Below are 26,294 nucleotides of genomic sequence, written 5' to 3'. Positions count from 1 at the left end.
AAAAGGTGGTTTAATCCACGCTGGCTGAACAGGCATTCCAGCAGCAGGACTTTGGCCCATCGGGGGCCGGAGAATCGGCAGGGGTGGGCCCACCGACCGGCACGATTCCCGCCCCCGCGAACCGGCGCGATTCCCGCCCCCGCCGAATCTCTGGCGGCGGAGACTTCGGGACACGGCGGGGGCGGGATCCACGCCAGGCCCCGGCGATTCTCTGACCCGGCGTGGGGTCGGAGAATCCCGCCCCTGGTGTCTGTAATTATTGGGCAGCCAGAGACCAAAGACTTTGTGTATTTTCTTAGAATTAATTTGTTAATTTCAATTGTGGTGCGGCTCTGGGTCAAGTGGGGCTGGAATTGACCAGGCACTAGCCCAGGGTGCCGTAACACTGTGCACTCTTCATCCCGGAGGAAGGAGGGCACTTACAGGGATGTTCCGCAGAGGAGTGAGGCACAGCTTTAGAAATCTCCCTTTGTAACTCGGTATCTGAACCTGCAGCAGCAGGTAAGTGGCCATTTGGTTAATTCGCTGAGGCATTGCAAATTCATGCACTCTGAATAGAGGAGTCCGCCTTGATCATGATGTCCACCATGTGTCATAGTTAGCAGCCATGAGAGAGTGGCTAACCTCACGGTGATTCCCATGTGATAGGCCAGGCAGTGCTCGCAAGAAGTGTGATATCTTCTGGGTGGCACCAGCTCCATTGTGGTACTGGGAAAGGAACTACAAAAGTACAAGACATTGGTGTCCATAGGCAATTCTGACCAAACAACACACCCCGTCTGGACAAGATAGCAAGGCCTGAGCAATCAGAACAGGAGGACTGAGGGTTCCATGCATCTTCATGCAGAACAACCCGAAGTTCTACATTTGTGCGCCAATTCCCTCCTCCATGATCAAGCAAACGATCTGGCTGACCCGAGTACCCAGGAATCCCTCATAATGTGTTCAATCGCACCAATGCACTGATCTTATTGTTTCCCAAGTACACATGAAGTCTCTCACTCTAACACCTCCAGCCAATAGACATCTGAGAACTCTGCGCTCCTCCAACTCTGGTCTCATATGCATTCCCCACTTCCATTGGTGGCTATACCTTCAGTAGTCTAGGCTCAAACTGATGGAATTCCCTCCTTAAATTCTGCACCACTCTTACCTCCTTTACGACCCTCATTAAAACCTATCTCTTTGACCACGTTATTGGTCACATATTCTTCCTTGGCTGAGTTTCAGTTTTTGCCCGATTACACACCCATAAAGCCACCTGTGACATTTCACTACATTAAAGGAGCAATAGGAATCAAGTCGTTGTTACGTTACACGTCTCATTTTGTTTTCTCTCCACAATGAATGACGACAACTGACATTTTGCACAAAAACGTTCGACAGTTTTGGGAAGCATTGCACTCAATCTTTTCTTCTTTTCTTAAATTCAAACATAGAAAAGTAACCAGCAGTGCAATTGAAGCAGATTGACGTTGAATCATCGCCAACACTCTCAGGCTCCGCCACCTTCAATAGATCCCAGAGGGCATTTTCTTTCAGCCTCAGAGTTTGTCTATCAAAGCAATGGGCTGATGAAGGACCTGCAGGCATAGGTCCAATTCTGCCAGAATCAAATTGGCATGTCTAAGGCAGTTAGCCCGAGAACAGCAGAGCTCAAGAATTGAACCCTCACCCATGAGGTTCCCACCCCAATGCCAAGTTCCGGCATTTAATGAAACCGAGCTTTGTACTCTGCCCTGCTGGGCTTTTTAGCAACATAAAGGAAAGGTTCTACATGGGGGAGAATCTTTGTTATCAATTCAAAAAACTCCACCTTACGCGCTTTACTCAACTTTAAAGCCATCTGTGTGCTCATCCCACCCTATCTTTATAATCTCCTTCAGATTTGTAACCCTCTAAAACCTATGCATTCTTCTAATCATATTTCTTGTGTGTCCTTCAGTTCCTTCACCCCAGCACCGACAGCTATGCCTTCAACTGCCTCAACCCTAAGCTCTGGAATTGCCTTATTAAACCTCTCTGCTTCTATTCCTTGCTCCCTTTTCCTTCACGACACATCCTAAAATCTAATTCTTTGACCAAGATATTGGTTACCCATTCTTTAATGGGCGGAATCCACTAGATCCTGGGATGGCGAACTTGAAGGTGGGATTGGGAGGAAGGTAGGACAGGGTGGCATGGGTCAGTAAGCCATTGGGTTCCTGGCTCCAGCCAATCATGCCAGAGACGGCGTGGGAGTTGCAAGGTCTATCCGCCTTCTAGCGTCTTGAAGCTAATTTGCAACATTACATACATAATTATGGGCAGATTGGGGGCACCACCTGGATTTTCCCGGCAGCAGATGCTGAGGCCAAAGACTGACAGATGCCCAGTGGGATCTTGTTGGTGGCTGGCAGGAGAACCCACAAGGCCTTCAATACTTACCATCCCCCCCCACCCCCCGCCCCCCCAAAGAGCCATTGGATCAGCACGTCACAAGTGCATAAGATCATAAGAACATAAGAACTAGGGACAGGAGTAGGCCATCTGGACCCTCGAGCCAGCTCCGCCATTTAATGAGATCATGGCTGATCTTTGTGGACTCAGCTCCACTCTCCGGCCCGTACACCATATCCCCGAATCCCTTTATTCTTTAGAAAGGCATCTATCTTTTTCTTAAAAACGTTTAAAGAAGGAGCCTCAACTGCTTCACTGGGCAAGGAATTCCAGAGATTCACAACCCTTTGGGTGAAGAAGTTCCTCCTACACTCCGTCCTAAATCTACCTCCCCTTATTTTGAGGCTATGCCCCCTAGTTCTGCTTTCCCCGACCAGTGGAAACAACCTGCCCGCATCTATCCTATCTATTCCCTTCATAATTTTATATGTCTCAATAAAATCCCCCCGCATCCTTCTAAACTCCAATGAGTACAGTCCCAAGTCTACTCAACCTCTCGTCATAATCTAATCCTCTCAACTCTGGGATCAACCTAGTGAATCTCCTCTGCACTCCCTCCAGTGCCAATATGTCCTTTCTCAGGTAAGGAGACCAAAACTGAACACAATACTCCAGATGCGGCCTCACCAACACCTTATACAATTGCAGCATAACCTCACTAGTCTTGAACTCCATCCCTCTACAATGAAAGACAAAACTCGATTAGCCTTCTTAATCACCTGTTGCACCTGCACACTAACTTTTGCGACTCGTGCACCAGCACACCCAAGTCCCTCTGCACAGCAGCATGTTTTAACATCTTACCGTTTAAATAATAATCCATTCTGCTGTTATTCCTCCCAAAATGGATAGCCTCACACTTGGCAACATTGAATTCCATCTGCCAGACCCTAGCCCATTCACCTAACCTATCCAAATCCTTCTGCAGACTTCCGGTATCCTCTGCACTTTTTGCTTTACCACTCATCTTAGTGTCGTCTGCAAACTTTGCCACATTGCACTTGGTCCCCAACTCCAAATCGTCTATGTAAATTGTGAACAACTGCGGGCCCAACACTGATCCTTGAGGGACCCCACTAGTTACAGGTTGCCAACCAGAGAAACACCCATTTATCCCCACTCTCTGCTTTCTGTTAGTTAACCAATCCTCTGCCCATGCAGCTGACATTACAACAAAAGCTTTTCATTGGCTGCCTGTACAGTACTTTAGAAACATCTGGTGGTCATGTAAAGCACTATATAAATGAAAGGGTGCGGTTTTCCGCTTCTGTCCACCAGGAGGCCAGAAATTCCCGCCTGAAGTCAATGGGGCCTTTTGCTTGTCCGTCAAATTTTCCGCCCTGCCCATGACAATTCCTGCAGCAGGCGGGACCGGAAATGCCTGCCCCAAGTCTTTCTCCCTTCCTTTAAGGGTCATGTACAATATCCATCTTAGGCAAGGATACTGAGTAGCAAATTAATTCACAACTTCAGGAAACGCGGGGAGAGGAAGAGATCCGGTGAGAACACTTTGACGAAGTAAGGCAGTAAGGGCCAAAAGTACATGCTGAATAATGCAACAGCACTGATATCAGTAGTCAAATGTTGAAAGCCTAGGGGGCTTTATATTGGTTTATATTGTTGGGGGCTCAAAACTGAAAATGTAGTTTCGGGGTTGCTTTTTATTCTGGCGTGCACACCACCTTCCCATTCTGGATCTCATGGCCCCCCTTCTCCCCCCCACCCCAAACCCTGAAATCCTTTGGTACAGTCAACTGTTTTGTCCTGGTGCGGAGACACTATGAAGCTCTGAGGCTTCAGCAGTCCGTTGAAATTAACCTCTGAACCTTCAGCTTGATCAAAATCTTTTTAATGAGATAACTTCCATTTCGGATCAGGTGCTTGTCTGGAGCGCTAACCTGAACCCTGCACATCCTATAAAATCAGCTTAGACATTGATAGAAAAAAATGACTCAATTGAGAACTCAATCCAGCTTTCAGGAAACCAAAATTCTCGCACCACCCGAGGGAAACTACATCACTGCAACAATACAATGTATAACAGCGGAAAAAAAACAAGGCAGGAATAACAGAGCTGGGCTGATGAGGGAAAGGGGGGCAGAGTTAATTATTTTTATTCCTCTTTATGTGGAGACTACATTCTTCCGTGGAATGGATTCATCATTACATAACTCTGCAAGCGCGTGCCTGCCCTACCGTTGAAAAACCGCAACTTCTTTTCTGCTGACCTCTTCCAGGTATTTTTCATTTCTTTCAAAAGCGTCACCTTCAGCTTAATTTCTAATGTATTATAAATGTCTCGCATGTCAGACAACATAAACGGAAAGCCTTTAACAGCAACCTGAAGTTTTGAAAGTAGCAGGGAACGAAAACGGACACTAACTCTGCCGCCAACACTCTCGATGCTGTTCATTTGAGGCACCCCAGTGGGGTTTACGTGCTTGGGAGATTTTCTTCAGGTTGAATGGGTCTACACCGTGCAAAAAAGAATCAACACAAGCTGTTATACTTCGGCATGTCGGTCAGAGAAAAAAAAAGTCTCCTGCACTTGAGCAGACGGACAAAATAACTGATAGCGGGCTAAATACTTTGTACAACTGCAAGGCAAGCAGATCTAATTTCTCCACCGTCCCTGTCTCAGACAGAAAACCAGATGGATTGGAAGACAAAGCACCTTACCAGACCTGCTGAAAGAAAAGTCGGCATTACCTCATTACGCTATAAACAGATAAAATTTCAACTCAAGTACCTGAATATGGACCATGCTATGTAAACAGCAAAGCAAAATACTCTAATCCCCTCCAAGTTAACATTCCTTCCAACGAGCAAACAACTTTTGCCACTCATTAGTAAACGTCTCATCCAATGCTCGCAGCCTGAGTACTCGCCGTCTTCCAGGCATACTAGAATGGAGTTCACCCAGGCACAAAGGTCTCCATGGCAACCGCTGAATTTCGACCCTTGTTGGCATTATTTATGCAACATTTCACCACAAAAGGCCTCCTCGGTAGCCGTGAAGGCCAAATCCTGCAATTTTCCAATCAGCACCCTTCCTTTTTCATTCCAGAGGCAATCAGCATTCCACCGTTAAGAGACAGCAGTGTGATGAAAATTAAGATGCTTTGCAGAGATAGCACGATCGGCTAGGATAGGGTTTGAAATCTGCAGTCCGGAAGTAGCGTTGAGTTTTTATTCAGAGCAGCGTAAAGGATTGTTCGGGGAGGAGCGGATATTAAAACTATATTTCAAACGTTCTGTTAAGTCACAATTAATTGGTTGAAAAAGGGACTGGCTCCCTTGCGAACACTCTTATCTAGCCTTCCTCACATAGTAAGCACCATCTTCTCCCCCAAGATGATCAGCCTGTATGCGGACAGATTTATATAGAATCAGACAACACAGAAGGGGGCCATTCTGCCCATTGTTTTTATGCCAGCTGTCTGAAAGAAATAAAACAATCCCAACTCTCCTTTTCTTAATATATAGACCTGAAAATATTTATTTTATCAGGATACATCTCATTCCTTTTGAACATTACTAATGAATCTGCTCTCAATATTCCATCAGAAAGTGTATTGTGCTGGAATACACACACAAATAGAAAACATAAACACAACACAGATAAGCTTCTCTTTTTATTATTCGCTAGAATGATACTGGGGCACAAGAGTTAAACAATGAGGACAGATTGGGTTGTATTCTTTTGTGTTTTGAAGGTTGAGGAGTGACCTGATCTGATTGAGGGATTGACAGGGTGGACAAAGAGGAACTATTTCTTCTTCTTCGGGCAGAACCGCGAGCAAGGGGCTGCTATCTTCAAAATCGGAGCTGGGTCAGTCAGCAGTGGTATTAGGCAGCACCTTTTCACACAAGATGTAGTGGAAATGTTGAATTCTTTTCCCCAAATGCTACGGGTGCCGAGAATCAACGGACATTTTTAAGACTCAGATCATTATGTTCTTATTAGATCAGGGTCTGAAACAAAGGCGGATAAAGAAAGATTCAGATCGGCCAGGGATGGCAGAATAGATTCAAGGGGCTGAATGGCCTACTCCTGTCCCTATGTTCCAAAGGCTCTTGGCTGCACAATAGTTTGGTGAAATCTGTACTCTTTACTTTCTCTGCACTCATCCCTGACAAGTCATCCTCTAAGTTACAGTCATGTAGGTTCCTTATCAGAGAAGTTTACAAAGATACATTTGAATGGTAAACAGGCGGCGCGATCTAACTGAAAACATATCAGAATCCGTTCTGGTGGTATCAGCGGTATCGGTCCCGGCGCTAATAGAACTCTCTTGCTATTTCGGGCCCCACTCCCTCCCCCACAACACCACCACCCCACCCCCCCCCCCCCCCCTCACCAAACCCCCATCCCACCCCCCAAGGCCGCACTCAGCTTCATTTTTTCCTTGAAGGAGCTCCGACGAGTAAGCACCGAAGTGCAAGGGGAGATCAGGACGCCATTTTGAAATGGCGCCCAAATCTCTGGACCACACCAATGGGACCAACCCATCAACATCAGGGAAGCCCCTGGGAACGCCCCCTCACCCTTCCTCCACCTGGTAAGGCCACCCGATCCCTGGCTGTGCCAACCTGGGCACCTTGGCATTGCCGCCAGTGCAAGACTGGCAGAGCAAAAAGGCACAGGTACTATAGGGAGTGCCAGAGTTCCAGCCCGCCCTATCCCGACCATCCAGGGGTCTCTAATGGCCTGGGCGACCACCCCCCCAGGTGCCATTACCACTAGTCTACATTAGAGGAAACCTGTACTACTGGCGAGGTCTCCCAGGCACGGGCATTAGGCCCCAGACTCCAGGAGGGTCCCGCAAATGCATATTAATTGAGTCTAATGGCTCATTTAAATATGCAGAGCTGGATCACGCATTTCGAGCATTGCAAATCTCGCGAGAGGCCTTTCTCGATATTCAATGGCCTCGACCGAACAACAAGTTGGGCGCAATGGGGCCGCTATATCCCGCCCATAAACTGGATACCTTAACCTAAGTTCTTTAAATAACTGCAACAGACACATAATACAATATATATTTAAAAATCCTTCTTTCATCACAATTATCAGACAACAACTGAAAACGAGACATAGACACGTGATCCAAAATCTGTTGAAAATATAGGTTTTAAGGAGAATCTTCAAGGAGGAGGGAGGGGTGACAGACATGAGGCATTTATGCAGGGCAAACCAGAGCTTAAGGCTTTGACAGCTGTAGGCACTGCTGCGACTAGTGAATAACAAAAACTAGTGGTGCTCAAGAGGTCAGAATTTGAGAAGCGTCGTCCCCAGAAAAATTGGGCAGCACGGTAGCATAGTGGTTAGCACGATAGCTTCACAGCTCCAGGGTCTCAGGTTCAATTCCGGCTTGGGTCACTGTCTGTGCGGAGTCTGCACGTTCTCCCCGTGTGTGCGTGGGTTTCCTCCGGGTGCTCCGGTTTCCTCCCACAGTCCAAAGATGTGCAGGTTAGGTGAATTGGCCATGCTAAATTGCCCTTAGTGTCCAAAATTGCCCTTCGTGTTGGGTGGGGTTACAGGGTTATGGGGTTATGGGGATCGGGTGAAGGTGTGGGCGTGGGTAGGGTGTTCTTTCCAAGAGCCGGTGCAGACTCGATGGGCCGAATGGCCTCCTTCTGCATTGTAACGTCTATGTATCTATGTATCTAAAACTGTAGGACTAGAGGGGTTACTGAGATGGAGAAGGGAAGTGCATGGAGGGATGTGAACACAGGGATGTAAATTTTAAAATGGAACCTTTGGTGTATTCGGAGGAGGTCAGCGAGCATAGATGTGAAGTCAAAAGTAATCCTCAAACTGCACTGTGTTCTGGTCACACATAGAACCTGAGCACTGTCTCCAATGCTGATCACTCAGGACACATTAGATTTGGGGGCTGGTCACGACTTCTGAGATAGGAGGAAAGACTGGAGAAACCAGTTTCAGCTTTGAAATGAGGGAACTGTGAGGCGACCTTATAGAGCCAGATGTAATAATAAAATGTAGACACAGAGTAGCTGGTAATGAAACTTCAATCTAATCTGCAACAGTAGGACTGGAGGGCACAGGTCTAATTCAGTAAAAGGCTAATTTGAGAATGATGACAAGAAGTTTCTTTTCCCATATGGAATTGATGGCCATTTGAAGTACCTGAGGCAAAAAACCTGGAATCAGGTAAAGTATTATTGGGTGTTGTAATGATTGGAATGTGGAGGCTTCTTTATGGATGAACAAAGATGGACTGCAGGTACATTGGCTGCTGCTTGCCGCCATTGAATACATTTTATAAGTACTTAACCGGCAGTAATGTGTCTTTACATCATGGAAGGTACAAATGTAAGTTATTTTTTGATACTTTTTCCTGTGAGGTCACGGGCTGAATTCTCCATTCTGGAGACTCGGGGCAGGATTCTCCGTTTTGCCGGCGCCCGGGGGTCTCCCGACGGCGTGGGGTTGCCCCACAATGGGACTCCATTGACCGGCTGGCGGAACGGACAATCCCGGCAGTGGGTCGGGGCCAAAATGTGGCCGGCAGGCCGCAGTCCCCAAGCCGGCGTATAAACGGTGGGGTTTTACTCCTGAAATTGCTGCAAAAAAGTTAAACAAATTCCATGCCCTGCAGGGGGCTAGCAAGGACCCGGAGTGAATCTCGTAGCTTTTCCTGCAGATATAGACCCTCGCACGTCCGGGTCAGTGGCTGCGCATGTGCACACCGGCGGCCTCCCGCGGCCGCGCCGTACTCCATGGCGGACTCAGACTGCAGAGCCAGACTGAAGAAAGGGATCTCCCGTTCGGCCGCGCGCCCGAGCCTCAACCCCCACACTCTAAATCCCCGGCCTCCTTTAAGGCCCCCCCAGTCTCCGATCCGCCCGCCCCCGACCAGGAAGGCGAGCATCCCGACCGGCAATAGGTGGTTAGTTCCACGCCGTCGGGAACTCGGCTGGTCAGGAGTGGAGGATCGCTGGGCGGGCCTCTGGCAATGGCCCACCTGCGGCGCGGCGTACTCAGCGGTGAAGCCGATTTTCAGTGGCCAGAGAATCACTGACCCGGTGCCGGTCCCGATTACGGCGTCGAACTGGATTCCCCGCCCCGGCGCCAGCCACAATTTCGGAGTTGGGCGGCGGAGAATTCCGCCCCACATCTTTAATTTTACTCAATAAATTTCTGTTTGGTCAATTAATTTCCTTCATTTGCTTACATGAGGGTATATAAGTCCCTTATTTGGCTGGGACTTTCTGCTATCTTCACTGATTGGCCATATTCATGGGTGATTCTTCTGAGTGAGTACTGGAGAGGAGGAAATTGCTGTTGAATCTAATCTTGAGCAAGATTTCCAACTGCTCATGCCGGGAGGAATCTTCTGGTCCCGGCAACGGCTCACACCTGCCGGTGGTTTCCCGCCTACATGGGGTGGATTCAATAGGAAATCCCACTGACAGCTGACAGCGGTGGGACCAGAAGATCTCGTTGCTATCTAACGGTGGGCCGCTTCCTGCCGCCGAGAAAGGGGAGGCTGAAAATCTTGGCCCATGTCTTCCCAACACCGTTGCATGAACATCTCCAGGAGAGGTAACTGGAGCAACATCAGGAGCAGCCAATTTTTCTTTCTTTAACACATGGACGCTGAGTCCAGTTGTAGAATCCATACCCCGATGATCAGCTAAGTCAGTGCAGGTCGAAGGGCCTTTATGGTCAGTGTGCTCCAGATACTCGGTGGTTCATCTATAATTTACAGCATCAAAATAGCCCGCTTGGCCAGAGCGTCGAGATCTGGGCATGCAGGTCCACAGATCTTTGAAAGTGGCAACACAAGTGGACAAGGTAGTCAAGAATGCATACGGAATGCTTACCTTCATTGGACGGGGCACTGAGTATAAATACTGGCAAGTCATGCTACAGTTGTATAGAACCTTGGTAAGGCCACACTTGGAATATTGCACACAATTCTGGTCACCACACTTACCAGAAGGATGTGGAGGCTTCGGAGAGGGTGCAGAGGAGGTTTACCAGGATGTTGCCTGGTCTGGAGGGTGTTAGTTATGTGGAGAGGCTGAATAGGCTTGGATTGTTTTCATTAGAATGATGGAGGTTGAGGGGTGACCTGATAGAGGTCTTCAAGATTATGAGGGGCTTAGATGGAGTGGATGGGCAAACACTTTTTCCCAGGGTGGAGGGGTCAGTCACCAGGGGGCATAGGTTTAGGGTCCGTGGGGCAAAGTTTAGAGGAGATATGCGAGGCTGGTTTTTACACAGGGGGTGGTGAGTGCCTGGAACGCGTTGCCAGGGGAGGTTGTGGAAGCAGATACATTAGCGGCATTCAAAACGCATCTTAACAAATACATATATAGGATGGGTATAGAGGGATATGGCACTCGGAAGTGCTGAGGGTTTTGGCCAAGGGTGGTATCATAACCGGTACAGGCCTGGAGGGCCGAAGGGCCTGTTCCTGTTCTGTATTGTTCATTGTTCTCTTTGTTCGTTGTTCAAAGGCAGCTGAAAGAATAGCCACCATTGGTAGAGTGATCAAAATGGCGGTGAGCATAGACCTCAGCAAGCTGCTGGGCTAGAGCATGCTTCAGTGATAGAAAAGGGAAGGCCAGGGAGGAATTTTAACAAAAGGGTGAGAATTTTAAAAGTGAATTTTGGGGGGGCGGCACGATGGTGCAGTGGTAAGCACTACTGCCTATGACACTGAGGACCCGGGTTCGATTCCTGACCCGGGTCACTGTCCGTGTGGAGTTTGCACATTCTACCCGTGTCTGCGTGGTCTTGACCCCACAACCCAAAGATATGCAAGTTAGGTGGAGTGGCCACACTGAATTGTCCCTGAAGTGTTGGGTGCTCTGAGATACAGACGAACCAACACGGTTGCGATTGGTACAACGCAGTTTTATTCCTTTAAACTATTTATATAACACACTTGGGACTCAGCACGTGGTGACTGTGTGAGTGTCTGGCTTTGAGGTCCTTGCCCTGTGCCGTCTCCTGATGGACTGCCCAGGAAATGTTGTGTTTCTTGTTTTGTACTGTGTATGCTCTTGTCTGTGATTGGCTGTCGCGTTATGTGTGCTAATTGGTCCGTTGCTCTGTCTATCATTACGTATGTGTGTATGTGCTGTGATGTTCACTTGAATATCATGACATCCCCCCTTTTTTACAAGATAATGTGCCTACGTGGTTATAAATAGAAATGTGTACTGAGTGCAGCTAAATGTGTGTGTGCGTAATATTTACAGCATGTACATGGGGCTTAACTATATACAAAGGGCGATGTCGGGTGCGACATACTAACGAGGTTGTACCATAACAAAAAAAAAAAATGTGGAAATGTGGAACGATAAAATGAATGCCTGTAACGATAAGAACATAAACATGTTAAAACAGTGGTTGCATGAGTTCAACATGTAAACAGTCTCATAAGTCCAGTCTAGTAGGTGGGCGACGAGTTCGGGTTGACCGCCTCAAGGGTGGGTCGGGAACCACCGGCTGAGGTGTGGGCCTGGCCACGGGTGGCGACGGAAGGGGCATGGTAGCAGGCAGCTCCCCGAAGTCACTATCAGGAACCACAGGAGGACACGCCGTCAGTGTAAGGTCTCGTTGCGAGTGTGGAAGTAGGCGAAGAGCCCGGCGATTGCGCCTACGCACGGATCCATCAGGCATGCATACCAGGAACGGGCGGGGAGCCACGCGTCGGAGAACTTCGGCAGGTGCTGACCAGCCACCTTCTGGTAGGTGGATGCGGACGTCGCCTCCAGGGGCCAGGGCGGGAAGATCAGTTGCCCGTGTGTCATATGACCTCTTCTGGCGACCGCGCTGCAGTTGCATCCTTTGCAGTACCGGAGCATGGTCTATTGTTGGTGCCAGGATGGAAGGTACAGTGGTCCTGAGGGCGCGACCCATCAGCAGCTGTGCTGGTGAGAGACCAGTGGCTAGTGGGGCCGAGCGATAGGCCAGCAGGGCGAGGCAGAAGTCCAACCCGGCAGCAGCAGCCTTGCAGAGGAGCCGCTTGGCAATGTGAACACCCTTCTCCGCCTTTCCATTTGACTGGGGGTGCAGAGGGCTGGACGTCACGTGTGTGAAGCTGTACGAGGCAGCAAACAATGACCATTCCTAGCTGGCGAAACAGGGCCCATTGTCCGACATGACACATCGGAATGCCGTGGCGAGCAAAGGTGTTTTTGCAGGCCCTGATGACTTCTGGGTAGTTGGAGAAGTAGTCAACTATGATGACATAGTCCCTGCCGATCACGTGAAACAGGTCCACACCCACCTTCGCCCAGGGGGACGTCACCAACTCATGGGGCAGAAGCGTTTCAGGAGGTTGCGCCGGCTGAAACCTTTGGCAGGTTGTACAGTTGAGCACCATGCTGGCAATATCGTCACTGATGCCCGGCCAGTATACCGCCTCTCGGGCCCTCCGTCTGCACTTCTCGACCCCCAAGTGGCCTTCGTGTAGTTGGTCGAGAACCAGCTTGTGCATGCTGTGCAGAATCACAATCCGGTCCAGCTTCAGAAGGACGCCATCAATGACGGCCAGGTCGTCTCGGACATTGTAGAACTGCGGGCACTGCCCTTTGAGCCACCCTCCCATCATGTGGCGCATCACACGCTGTAGAAGGGGGTCGGCCGCAGTCTCTCGGCGAATAAGGGCCAGACTGGAGTCGTCAGCTGGCACATTTGCCGCTGTGAAACCCACCTGTGCCTCGACCTGACATACGAACCCCTCCGCATCTGGCGTGGTGCTCACTGCTCTGGATAGGGCATCCGCAACGATGAGTTCCTTCCCTGGAGTGTAGACCAGTTGGAAGTCGTACCTCCTGAGTTTAAGTAGGATGCGCTGGAGGCGAGGGGTCATCTCGTTCAGGTCCTTGTTTATTATGCTGACCAGGGGGCGGTGGTCAGTTTCGACAGTGAACTGGGGAAGACCATATACATAATCATGGAACTTGTCTAAACCGGTTAGCAAGCCCAGGCACTCCTTCTCGATCTGCGCACAGCGCTGCTCTGTGGGGGTCATGGCTCGCGATGCATAAGCAACTGGGGCCCATGATGCCGTGTCATCCCGCTGCAGGAGCACTGCTCCAATGCCGGATTGGCTGGCAGCAGTCGAGATTTTGGTGGCACGAGACGTGTCAAAGAACGCCAATACCGGTGCAGTGGTGAGTTTGAGTTTGAGCTCCTCCCATTCCAGCTGGTGTGTGTGTTGCCACTGGAACTCTGTGGACGTTTTGACGAGGTGGCGCAGAGCCGTCATGTGGGAGGCAAGGTTGGGAATGAACTTCCCCAGCAAGTTGACCATGCCAAGGAAGCGTAGCACTGCTTTCTTGTCGGCCGGCTGTGGCATGGCTGTGATGGTGCTCACCTTGTCTGCATCCGGACGGATCCCTGACCGGGAGATATGGTCCCCCAGGAACTTCAAGTCGGTCTGGCCAAAGGAACACTTGGCTCGGTTGAGGCGCAGGCCATTTTCCCGTATGCGGGCAAAAACACGTTGAAGACGATGTGCACCTGTGGTGTGGTGGACCAGATGATGACGTCATCCACATATACGCGCTTTGATGCCTTCCATCATCTGCTCCATGATCCTATGAAAGACCTCGGATGCCGAGATGATGCCAAATGGCATCCAGTTGTAGCAGAACCTGCCGAAAGGGGTGTTGAAAGTGCACAGCTTTCGGCTGGAGGGATCGAGGTAGATCTGCCCAAACCCCTTAGAAGCATCCAGTTTCGTAAATATTTTCGCCTGGGCCATTTCACTGGTGATCTCCTCCTGTTTGGGTATGGGATAATGTTCCCTCATGATATTATTATTGAGGTCTTTAGGGTCAATACAGATGCGGAGCTCGCCGGAGGGCTTCTTGACACACACCATGGAGCTGACCCACGGCGTGGGCTCCGTGACCCTGGATAGTACCCCTTGGTCCTGGAGATCCTGCAGCTGCTGCTTGAGGCGGTCTTTAAGTGGCGCAGGAACCCTGCGAGGTGCGTGAATAAACGGGATGGCGTTCGGTTTGAGGCGAATTCGGTAGGTGAATGGCAGTGTTCCCATGCCCTCGAATGCCTCCTGGTTGTGGGCGAGGAGCGATTGGAGCTGTGCGTTCAACTCTGCATCCGGGAAGTCAGATGTCCCACCTGGAGAGAGAGAGTGGACTCGTTGCACGAGGTGGAGAGCCTTGCATGCCTGTGCGCCCAGCAGGGAGTCCTTCGATGAGCCGACTATCTCGAACGAGAGTGTGGCCGTGTGTGTGTTGTGTGTCACCTGGAGCTGGCAGGATCCCATGGCCGGGATAACATTCCCGTTGTAGTCGACCATTCTGCACCGGGACGGCCGGATTGGTGGTCTGACCTTCATGGCGTAGAAGGCGGACCATGCTATGAGGTTGGCGGAGGCGCCAGTGTCCAGGCGGAAAGTGATCAGCGATCGGTTGACCGTCAGGGTGGCACACCATTCATCACCCGAATTGATTGTGTTGACCCGGTTCCCATCAATGACTGCAACCCGGAAGGCGTCTTGGTCATCTGTGTCATCGGTTTGGATGTCGTAATGTGGAGGCTGAATGGTCTGCACGTTCCTGCGAGGTTGTCGGAGATACGGAAGATCAACAGGTTGAGCCGCTTGACAGTTGGCAGTGTAGTGGCCCACCTTGCCACAGCGTAGGCAGTCGGGTTTTTGCGGGACATTGCCCTTTTAAATGTGCAGCTCCACAGTTGCCGCACATCGTGACGTCATGGCGTTCGTTACGCCACTGCGCACGCGCAGTTCAGTCTTGCGTCGAGCACGCCTGCACATCACGTCCCTCAGTGTTGCCGTAGGTTTTGGCACGCACAAGCGCGGGAGGCCTCGAAAAGCGCACAAAATGGCCGCCCTCATCCGGGCCGCAGGCCGGGAGAAACTCGATCGCCTGGACCCGCTCGGCCTCGTGGGGCACCTGGCTCGCTGATCCAGTCGCGTAGGACCCCCTCCGCGCCGATTCGGTCGCCTGAAATTGGGCATAGCGGCTAGTCGCGTTCTCGTGCAGGACACAGGCTTCAACTGCAGATGCTAAGGTCAGGCCTTTTATTTTTAGAAGCTGCTGGCGTAGGCTGCCGGAGGCAACCCCAAAAATGATCTGGACCCGGATCATGGACTCTGAGGTGGTGTCGTAATCGCAGGACTGCGCGAGTATGCGGAGATGCGTCAGGAAGGACTGAAAGAGCTCATCATTACCTTGCCGGCGCTGCTGGAAGACCTACCTCTCAAAGCTCTCGTTGACCTCAACGTTGAAGTGTTGGTTGAGCTTGAGGAGGACCGTGTCATGTTTAGATTTGTCCTCGCCTTCCGCGAACACCAGGGAGTTGGATACATGGATGGCGTGCTGACCTGCGGTGGTGTGGAGGATGGCGATCTTCCTTTTGTCTGAGGCGCCTTGTTTTTCGTTGTCTTCCATAAAGAGTTCGAAGCACTGCTTGAACAGCGTCCAATTTATGCCAAGGTTCCCAGCGACTTGCAACGGCTGCGGTGTGTTGACAGTGTCCATGGTGCAGGATGGCAGATTTGTGGGTAGGGTTTGCTTCACTTCTGGTACCATGAAGTGTTGGGTGCTCTGAGATACAGACGAACCAACACGGTTGCGATTGGTACAACGCAGTTTTATTCCTTTAAACTATTTATATAACAAACTTGGTACTCAGCACGTGGTGACTGTGTGAGTGTCTGGCTTTGAGGTCCTTGCCCTGTGCCGTCTCCTAATGGACTGCCCAGGAAGTGTTGTGTTTCTTGTTTTGTACTGTGTATGCTCTTGTCTGTGATTGGCTGTCGTGTTATGTGTGCTAATTAGTCCATTGCTCTGTCTATCATTATGTATGTGTTTATGTGCTGTGATGTTCACTTGAATATCATGACAGTCCCTTAATTAGAAAAATTAATTGGGGACTCTAAATTTATCAAAACGAAAAGGTGACCTTTGCCAGCATTGATGCTCCATATGAACCTCCTTTCACCCAACTTCATCTTGCTGGGTCAGCTTTTCTTTTAATTCCTACTTCCCTTATGTATTTATCTAGCTTCCCCTTAAATGTATCTATGCTTTTCAACTCGAGTATTGCATGTACTAGCAATTCCCACATTCAAAGTGCTCTCCAAGTAAAGGCGTTTCCATTTCCATCTCCATGAATTCTCCATTTGATTTAATGGTGACTTTTTATATTTATGAGCTGTGGTAGTTGACTCTGCCAGAAGTAGAAACACTCTCTCTACATCTATCCGATCAAACCTCTTTACAATTTCTAAGATCTGTATCAGCTTATGCCTCAACATTTTCCTTTCCAGTATAAAGAACCACAGCCTCTTAAGTCTTTCCTGTTACGGATAACCTCTCAATTATGATATTGCATCTTCTAAATCTGATTTACAGCTTCTCCAGGGACTCTATGTTCTTCTAATGAAATGGAGATCAGAAGTGTGTGCAGTATTCTCAAATAAATGCCCACCTAATGGAATAGTTGATCAGTGAGACAGATGATAAAACCCTGATTGGGTTTGAAATGTAACCAGTCTGTTTGACACCTCAGTCATTCTGTAGTCATGTGACCATGTCATGAGGATGGTCCTGGAGGCAGACATCTTAGGATTGGTTCGATAAAAGTCTCTCAGAATCACATAAAATAAGTACAGATGGCCTTACACTGGCAACATGGTGTCAGAGAGTGGTAAAAATTACATATTTGAACCGTGGAAATTATTCAAAGAAGATGCTGAGAACCCTGGAACACAGAAAAGTACAAATCTTCAAAAAGCTGCTGAAACCAAGGACAAAAGTAAAGCACATACAGGCTGCAAATGAAATTTGTGGCTAAGGAGAAAAAGAACAAAGAAAACTCGAAAGAAATGTAAATTACTGAGTGAGTAAAAAAGTTCATGCATGCAAATGTGTTGTTATGAAAAAGGGGATGTTTGTATATTTAGGTCTATAAGAAAGTGGGGATGTTGGGCTTGAAATGTAACCAGTCGGATTGACACCTCAGGCATTCTGTAGCCATGTGACTGTGGTAGTACCAGGTATTGCGGTACCTGAGAGGCTGATGACCATTGGTTAGACCCAGGAGTCTACCATTGGCTGTATTACGTAGCTCTGCCTTGAAGGCGTGGTATAAGAGATGGTGCCGTCCCAGCAGCCTTCACTTTCTGTATCAAAGCTGCTGGGGAAAGAGTTCTAGTAGATTAAAGCCTTCAGTTATGAAATCACTTCATCTTGATTGCGCATCAATTTAATCTACTACAACTTAAGTTGGAAGGATGGATCTCCGAATCAAACCGGAGTGCCTCCAGGTCAGCCCCCACGCGGAGAACTCTGCTGCTATTTTTAAACACTGGCTAGCGTGCTTTAAGGGCTACCTCGACACGGCTGTCGGCACCCCGACGGAAGGACAGAAGATGCATCTCCTGCGCTCCCGGGTCAGCCCTGGGATCTATCCCCTTATCGAGGAGGCGGAGAACTATGCTGCTGCTGTCGAACTGCTAGAAGGACATTATATCCGCCCTATAAACCAGGTCTACGCTCATCACCTGCTTGCGACTAGGCGGCAAAGCCCCGAGGAAACGTTGGAAGATTTCTACCAGGCGCTACTGGTGCTGGGCCGAAACTGTGGCTGCCTGCAAGTTTCGGGGAGCGAGCACACAGAACTTTTAATCAGGGATGCTTTCGTTGCAGGTATGAACTCCCCCGATATCCGCCGAAGACTCCTAGAAAGGGACACTCTGGGACTTAGAGAGGCACGGGTCCTGGCAGGGTCCATGGACGTTGCCTACAAAAACGCGCTGTCCTTTGCACCCGATCGTGCGGCGGCCCCCTGGGCTGCGTGGCACCCCACAGCGGCAGCCCCTCAGACCTTCCCCCTGGCTTGCGTGGCAAGACGGCCCGCTAACGCCGCTGGGCCCCGCTGTTTCTTCTGCGGGCAGGCGAACCATCCCCGCCCGCGCTGCCCGGCCCGCACCGCCGCCTGCAAAGGGTGCGGCAAGAAGGACCACTTTGTGGGGGTCTGCCAGGCACGCGCCGTGGCCGTGGTCTCCAGCGACTATGGTCCACCGCGGCAGCCCCCCTTCAGGTCCCGACCGGCCAGCGCTCACCGCCACTCCCATATCCTAGTGCCACGTGCGACCCATGGGCATGGCCATCTTGCCCCCCCGGACTCCACGCTGGACGGGTGGGATGCCGCCATTTTGTCCATCGCCGCCGCCATCTTGTTCATCCCCGGACACCATGTGCGACCCATGGGTGACGCCATCTTGGATGGGGCCCCAGGCCCCCAGCACGGCCGGCTACACGCTGCCCGACCAGAATTCGCAATTGCTTCATCTGGCCTCGGTGACACTGGACCAAATTGGGCCCGGACACTCGCAACGGCTACAACGACGGTCCTCATCAACGGCCACGAGATGTCGTGCCTGATTGACTCTGGGAGCATGGAAAGCTTTGTTCACCCTGACACGGTAAGGCACTGTTCACGTGTAACCCACCCTGTAAATCAAAGGATCTCCCTGGCCTCCGGGTCACACTCGGTGGAGATACAGGGGTTCTGCCTAGCGAACCTCACTGTCCAAGGTAGGAAATTCAACAATTTCCGCCTGTACGTCCTGCCGCACCTCTGCGCGGCTACCCTCCTGGGGCTGGACTTCCAATGCCATTTGTAAAGCATGACTTTTAAATTCGGCGGCCCTATACCTCCCCTTACTGTCTGAGGCCTCGCGACCCTTAAGGTCGACCCGCCTTCCCTGTTTGCGAACTTCACCCCAGATTGCAAACCCGTCGCCACCAGGAGCAGATGGTACAGTGCCCAGGACCGGACCGTCAACAGGTCAGAGGTCCAAAGGCTGCTGGGGGAAGGGGTCATCGAAGCGAGCAACAGTCCCTGGAGAGCTCAAGTAGTGGTGGTAAAGACCGAGGAGAAGCATAGGATGGTCATAGACTACAGCCAGACCATCAACAGGTTTACACAGATGGATGCGTACACTCTCCCCCATATAGCCGACCTGGGAAACAGGATCGCACAATACAAGGTTTTCTCCACGGTGGATCTCAAGTCCGCCTACCACCAGCTACCCCTCCGCACTAGTGACCGCAAGTACACTGGCTTCGAAGCAGATGGGCGGCTCTATCAATTTTTAAGAGTCCCCTTTGGTGTCACTAATGGGATCTCGGTCTTCCAGCGAGAGATGGACCGAATGGTTGACCGGTACGGCTTACGCGCAACATTCCTGTATCTGGATAACGTCACCATCTGCGGCCATGACCAGCAGGACCACGACACCAACCTCCGCAAATTCCTCCAGACCGCGAAAATCCTTAATCTGACATACAATAAGGATAAATGCGTGTTTAGCACCGACCGCCTAGCCATTCTAGGCTACGTAGTGCGAAGTGGAGTCATAGGCCCCGACCCTGAGCGCATGCGCCCCCTTATGGAGTTCCCCCTCCCTCACTGCCCCAAGGCCCTGAAGCGCTGCCTCGGGTTCTTCAGCTATTATGCACAGTGGGTCCCCAATTACGCAGACAAAGCCCGATCCCTGATCCAGTCCTCAGCCTTCCTCCTGTCGGCGGAGGCCCGCCAGGCCTTCAGCCGCATCAAAGCAGACATTGCGAAGGCCGCGATGCGCGCCATCGACGAGTCCCTCCCCTTCCAGGTCGAGAGCGATGCGTCCGACGTAGCTCTGGCCGCCACCCTCAACCAAGCGGGCAGGCCCGTGGCTTTCTTCTCCCGTACTCTTCATGCATCCGAAATTCGCCATTCCTCGGTCGAAAAAGAGGCTCAAGCCATAGTTGAAGCTGTGAGACATTGGAGGCATTACCTGGCGGGCAGGAGATTCACTCCTTGGTTGCCTTCATGTTTGATAATGCACAGCGGGGCAAGATTAAAAACGACAAGATCTTGCGATGGAGGATAGAACTCTCCACCTTCAACTGCGAGATCTTGTACCATCCGGGGAAGCTAAACAAGCCTCCTGATGCCCTGTCCCACGGCACTTGTGCCACTGCACAAGTGGACCACCTCCGATCCCTCTACGAGGACCTCTGCCACCCGGGGTCACTCGTTTTTTCCCATTTTGTCAAGACCCGCAACCTGCCCTACTCCATCGAGGAGTTCAGGACAGTCACCAGGGACTGCCAAATCTGCGAGGAGTGCAAACCGCACTTCTACCGGCCAGAGAGGGCGCACCTGATAAAGGCTTCCCGTCCCTTTGAACGCCTCAGCATGGATTTCAAAGGCCCCCTCCCCTCCACCGACCGCAACACGTATTTCCTGAACGTGATTGACAAGTACTCTCGGTTCCCATTCGCCATCCCCTGCCCAGACATGATCACAACCACCGTCATCAAGGCCTCCAGGGCATCTTTACACTGTTCGGTTTTCCCGCATACATACACAGTGATAGGGGATCCTCCTTTATGAGCGACGAACTGCATCAATTCCTGCTCAGCAGGGGCATCACCTCGAGCAGGACGAGTTACAACCCCCGGGGAAACGGGCAGGTAGAGAGGGAGAACGGAACGGTCTGGAGGACCGTTCTACTGGTCCTACGGTCCAGGAACCTCCCGGTCTCCCGCTGGCAATAGGTCCTCCCGATGGCCCTCCACACCATCCGGTCGCTGCTCTGTACAACCACAAATCAGACACCTCATGAACGTCTCCTTGTTTTCCCCAGGAAGTCCACCTCAGGGACCTCGCTCCCAACCTGGCTCGCGACACCCGGACCCATCCTGCTTCGGAAGCACGTGCGGGCGCACACGTCGGACCCGTTCGTCGAGAGGGTCCACCTGCTGCACGCTAATCCCCAGTACGCCTACGCGGCGTTCCCTGACGGCCAGCAAGACACAGTCTCCCTTCGGGACCTGGCGCTCGCCGGAACCCCACGAACCATTGCCCCCTCCCCCACAGCACCTCACTGGAGGGTCAGTACTCACGCCGCTCCTGCCTAGGCCCGACCACCCACCGATGCCTCCTACAGGCGCCCCCCCTCCCTGTCAACCTTTTGCCCCTACAGCGCCGCCTAGGGGTGACGAAGCTGCCAGGGAGGACGACACCACACCCCCGGAGTCGCAACCGCCGGGATCCTCATCAGAATCACCACCGAAGCCCAGACGCTCCAGGAGGATGACCAGGCCACCCGATCGACTGATTGCTACACTATGAACACTTTGTATATATCCTCGACATCACGGTACCTCCATACCTGGTCATACCATGCTAAAGACGACTATTAACGCTGGCCACCACCCCCGCCGGGCTCTTTTTTTAACAGGGGGTGAATGTGGTAGAACCAGGTATTGCGGTACCTGAGAGGCTGATGACCATTGGTTAGACCCAGGAGTCTACCATTGGCTGTATTATGTAGCTCCGCCCTGAAGGCAGGGTATAAGAGATGGTGCCATCCCAGCAGCCTTCACTTTCTGTATCAAAGCTGCTGGGGATAAGGTTCTAGTAGATTAAAGCCTTCAGTTATGAAATCACTTTGTCTTGAGTGTAATTGATTGCGCATCAGTGACCATGCTATGCTGCTGCCTCTGGAGGCAGACATCTGAAGCCTCTCACAGAAACACACTAAAAAAGTACAGCTGTCCTTATACTCGCAGCAGAGTACACCTTCATGTTACAGCACAGGAGACGAGCAAAGGACCTCAAATTGTTGAGATTCTGAATGACAAACTAAATTACACACAGGGAGTAGAGTTTCCTTTTTGGCACAATTGGAAACTTGTATCCAAAATGTGGCTGAAATTGAACTAGATAAGACCGTCCAATTTTCTGGTATAACTAATGATCATAATTACAACATTGAAGTACTTGGACCAGTGCAATGCGGTGCAATGGTACATGATTGTTTCTTTCCTTTCTCATTCCATTAAAATATGTTGCATTTTCATTCTTACACCGAAAAATGTTTTTTTCATCACAAATAAACATTAAGAAGGGTGTCCAAGAGTAAGCTGATTTAAAATCACTGAAAATAACTTTAAAAAACACTGGGCGGGATTCTTTGACCCGGGGCCGGGTCTGAGAATCGCCCGGCCGAGCGTGATTCACGCGACGCCGCCCCAACGACGGTCTGCCGATTCTCCGGTGACGGAAGAATCGGCGCCATTGGCACCAGCCTTTCGGGGGCCGTGCTGATTCTCCAAGTGGATGGGCCGAGTGGACGCTGAGATAGACCGAGTCCCGCACATGTGATCTTACCCAGTGGGACCTCTGCGCCCATCTTGCGGGGGGCAGCCAGGTGGGGGGTAGGGGGGTTCCGACCCCGGGGGGGGGCCTCCACCATGGCCTGGCCCGCGATCGGGGGCCTACCGATCGGCGGGCCGGCTTCTCCTGGTGGGGGCCTCTTTTACTCCGCGGTGGGCCCCTGTAGCTCTACGCCATGTAGCGTCGGGGCTGGTGGCAGAGAAGGAACCTAGCGCGTTTGCGCGAGTTCGCGCCGGTCGCAGCGCGCATGCGCAGACCCGTGACACCCGTTTGACACCAGTATCGCCAGCTGGAGCTGGAATGAGTCGCTCCAGTGCCGTGCTGGCCCCCGGTACGATGGCGTTTACGACGACGTCAACGCGTCGTGGATGTGGCCTCAGGATCAGAGAATCCCGCCCACTGTACTGAAACATGGAATTATTTCACTGGCGCACATGTGTCCGTTTCCTAGTTACGTCACTTTAGGTGAAAACGTTTTAAATGTGTCTATGCAACTCAGAAAATAAACTCAATTCAAAGATCTTTCCCGACCTATTGCAATCCTGCAAATTTCATTGGGGTGTGACCAGTTTTGTGGGCTGGGCCTGAGTCAGCGTAAGAAATCATGGGTTATCTCAGGCAATAACACGCATTTAAAATGCCTCAATCATTTGCATCGGCTTGGTCAATTCCTCCTGCACTGCACTGATATTGCTGCAAACATTCACCCCAAGATATTTATGGTTACATCGAAGAATCTACACATATTTTAACTTGAACTGTTGTTTTGGAAAGGGTCAAAACATTAAGCATGGTTCGCCTGGTGGTGGTGCGTCAGCGATTTCATGAGGGTTCACCTGGTGAACTTCCATTCTCATTCAGACTTATGGGGGGTACCCGTTAGTTCAAGATTTCCTTCTGGCTAGCTGACAGCCCCTGGGCTGGATTCTCCACTCTCCCAGCCACGTGTTTCTCAGCGACACACCATTTGCCGGCGGCAGGATTCTCTACTCTTGCCAATAGTCAATGGATTTCCCATTGAAGCCACTCCACGCTGCCGGGAGACCTGCGGCCGTGGGTGCACTATCAGCGGGAACAGAAAATCCCAACAGCCAGAGAAATCTGGCCATGCTCCCATCAGAGACATCTTAAAATGCAAAGGGTGCAGCATCTGGAGCTCGGATGCCTTTGGAGATTAGATTTTTCAAGGGCCTGGTTAATTGGCTTCGGGTTAACACTTTGCCCACTCCCTCCTGTGTTTGCATGCTTTGGAAAGCGTGCTGTATATTGCGTTGCAAAGTCGGATGGAGAATGGCACCAAATGACAGGTATAAATGAGGGTGAGCAGCACATGGGGGTCACTGTATCACTGCCCCCCCCTTAAGCCCCTCACAGAGTCTGGATCCCGAAGGACCTCGGGAAAAAGAAAATTGGGAATTTCTGGACAACAAAAGTCCAGGTCCCATCTAGTTGGTTATCTACCATTCTGGTAGTCTCATGATACAATGACAATGAAGTTATTGACTAATCATGGTAATCAATCTCTATCAATTAACTTACAAAAGACACAGACCTGCGGTCAGGAAACCCCGCCGTGATGCAGAGCTTTGGAAACGATGGATCCAAAATCACTGTTCCTCTCTGGCGCACGACACACAACTCATCACGTCTCATATTTCTCATATAATCTGTTCCAGGATATTATTTTCCTAAAAGGAATTTATCTATTTGCATTTGAATGAATCAATACCAACTGCTTCCACCGTCTCTCTAAACAGCCTGTTCCATAGATTTGAACACTCACTCATGGAAACATTGGCCTCGATATTTACTCCGGTTTCCTGGGCGTCCGTTAGAAATTAACTGCAGGAGGCCTTTCAAAACTCTGACAGGTTTGGTGGCTGACAGCTTGTGGGAAAGCAGCAGGGGTGAGGATGTAAGAGAGGTCTGGCTTCACACCACTGGGTTAGGCATCATGATGGAGGAATCGGACATTGCGAGGTAGGATCTTGTCAGGCATTTGTGGGGGAGTCAGAGATCACTGGTTGTAGGTCGAACGTCACAGGGCTATCGGATATTGCCGGGGCGGAATCAGTCTTCACGAGTGAGCTGGACATGGGGAAGTTAGGCGTTGCGGAGAATTGTAAATTGTGGGGGGATTGGGCATTGCGAGGCATGGGTCAGACACTGTGGGTGAAGGGGGGGGGGTGCGGTAGATAGAGGCTGGTTTAGCACAGTGGACTAAACAGCTGGCTTGTAATGCAGAAACAGGCCAGCAGCGCGGGTTCAATTCCTGTACCGACCTCCCCGAACAGGCGCCGGAATGTGGCGACTATGGGCTTTTCACAGTAACTTCATTGAAGCCTACGTGTGACAATAAACAATTATTATTATATTGCAGGACAACAGACATGGTAGAGAAAGTACGTGGTGGGGGATCGGACATCATGCGTGGGGGGGCTTTGGATATCACTGGGGCAGCTGGTTCATAACGGTAGCATTGTGGATAGCACAATTGCTTCACAGCTCCTGGGTACTAGGTTCGATTCCGGCTTGGGTCACTGTCTGTGCGGAGTCTGCACATCCTCCCCATGTGTGCGTGGGTTTCCTCCGGGTGCTCCGGTTTCCTCCCACAGTCCAAAGATGTACAGGTTAGGTGGATTGGCCATGATAAATTGCCCTTAGTGTCCAAAATTGCCCTTAGTGTTGGGTGGGGTTACTGTGTTATGGCGATAGGGTGGAGGTATTGACCTTGGGTAGGGTGCTCTTTCTAAGAGCCGGTGCAGACTCGATGGGCCGAATGGCCTCCTTCTGCACTGTAAATTCTATCTATGATAACAAGGCATGGGTAGGACTTTGCGGGAGAGTTGGACATCACAGGTGAATCGGAGATTGCAGGGTGTCACAGACAGAACTGGTGAACCAGACATGGCGGAAGGATTGAACATGCTTGGGGAGTCACACATTGCTGAGGAGCCGGACATTGCTGGGCATTAGACATTGGGCTGGGTTTTACAGGGCACTGGGGTTTCTGTCCGCAGGATAAAAAAATCAGAATGAGGGGATTGCCCAGGATCTAGATAGCTACCCTACAATAATTTAACGTTCAGTGCAGTGTTACTTGCTTTAATGCAAAATATCAGCTCTTTTCTAGGAAGGAAGTCCCAGTTTAAGAGAGCCGATTTGATTGGCCAGCAGCTCTGTAGTCCCAGCAGCATCAGCCAAGAGCAATTGATATAGCTGGGACTAAGAGTAGTCTCACTTACACCAAAACGTAAGCTGTTCTTTTTGGGTTGTGAAATTAAAATGTTTAATATTGTATTCATAAGAAAATTTTGTTTTAGAAATACGAAAGCCCTATTTTTTCATGCAATCATTCCTGGAGCGAATCATTATTTCCAGTCTTAAAATAAACTAAAATATTGTGGCTTCAATCCAGTGTCCTAGCCAATGTTGGGGTCTGGTCTGGGATTGTAATACTGTTCAGGGGTGACATCAGTAAGCACCTCTTCAAAGTGCAGGATATTCTGCTCCCATGACAAATTCCAACCCCAAGTCAATGGACCTTTTGCTGGTCTGTCAAATTTTCCATCTCATCCGTTACAATACCTATGGTGGGCAGAAGCAGAAACTGTAGGACAAAGTGTACTGGAAACCC

General features: G+C 50.6%; 1 protein-coding gene across 7 annotated transcripts in view; it reads right to left on the bottom strand.

Annotated features, from left to right (window-relative positions):
* The window catches only part of LOC140425471 (catenin delta-2-like), a 1,686,689-nt gene that overhangs the window by 716,334 nt on the left and 944,061 nt on the right, over window positions 1–26,294 (bottom strand). Inside the window, exon 1 of one of the 7 annotated variants that reach the window (XM_072509783.1) lies at window positions 5,189–5,788. The exons of the other annotated variants lie outside the window; for them this stretch is intronic. Coding sequence (XP_072365884.1) covers window positions 5,189–5,203 — 15 coding nt within the window. The 5' untranslated portion in view covers window positions 5,204–5,788. Of the gene's footprint in view, window positions 1–5,188; window positions 5,789–26,294 lie in introns of those variants that run through there. 7 annotated transcript variants of the gene reach the window in all.

This window comes from Scyliorhinus torazame, chromosome 6 (genome assembly GCF_047496885.1).
Source record: "Scyliorhinus torazame isolate Kashiwa2021f chromosome 6, sScyTor2.1, whole genome shotgun sequence".
NCBI classification, from domain to species: domain Eukaryota; kingdom Metazoa; phylum Chordata; class Chondrichthyes; order Carcharhiniformes; family Scyliorhinidae; genus Scyliorhinus; species Scyliorhinus torazame.
The sequence above is the reverse complement of the archived record's forward strand: the minus strand, read 5'-3'. Positions and strand labels throughout refer to the sequence as shown.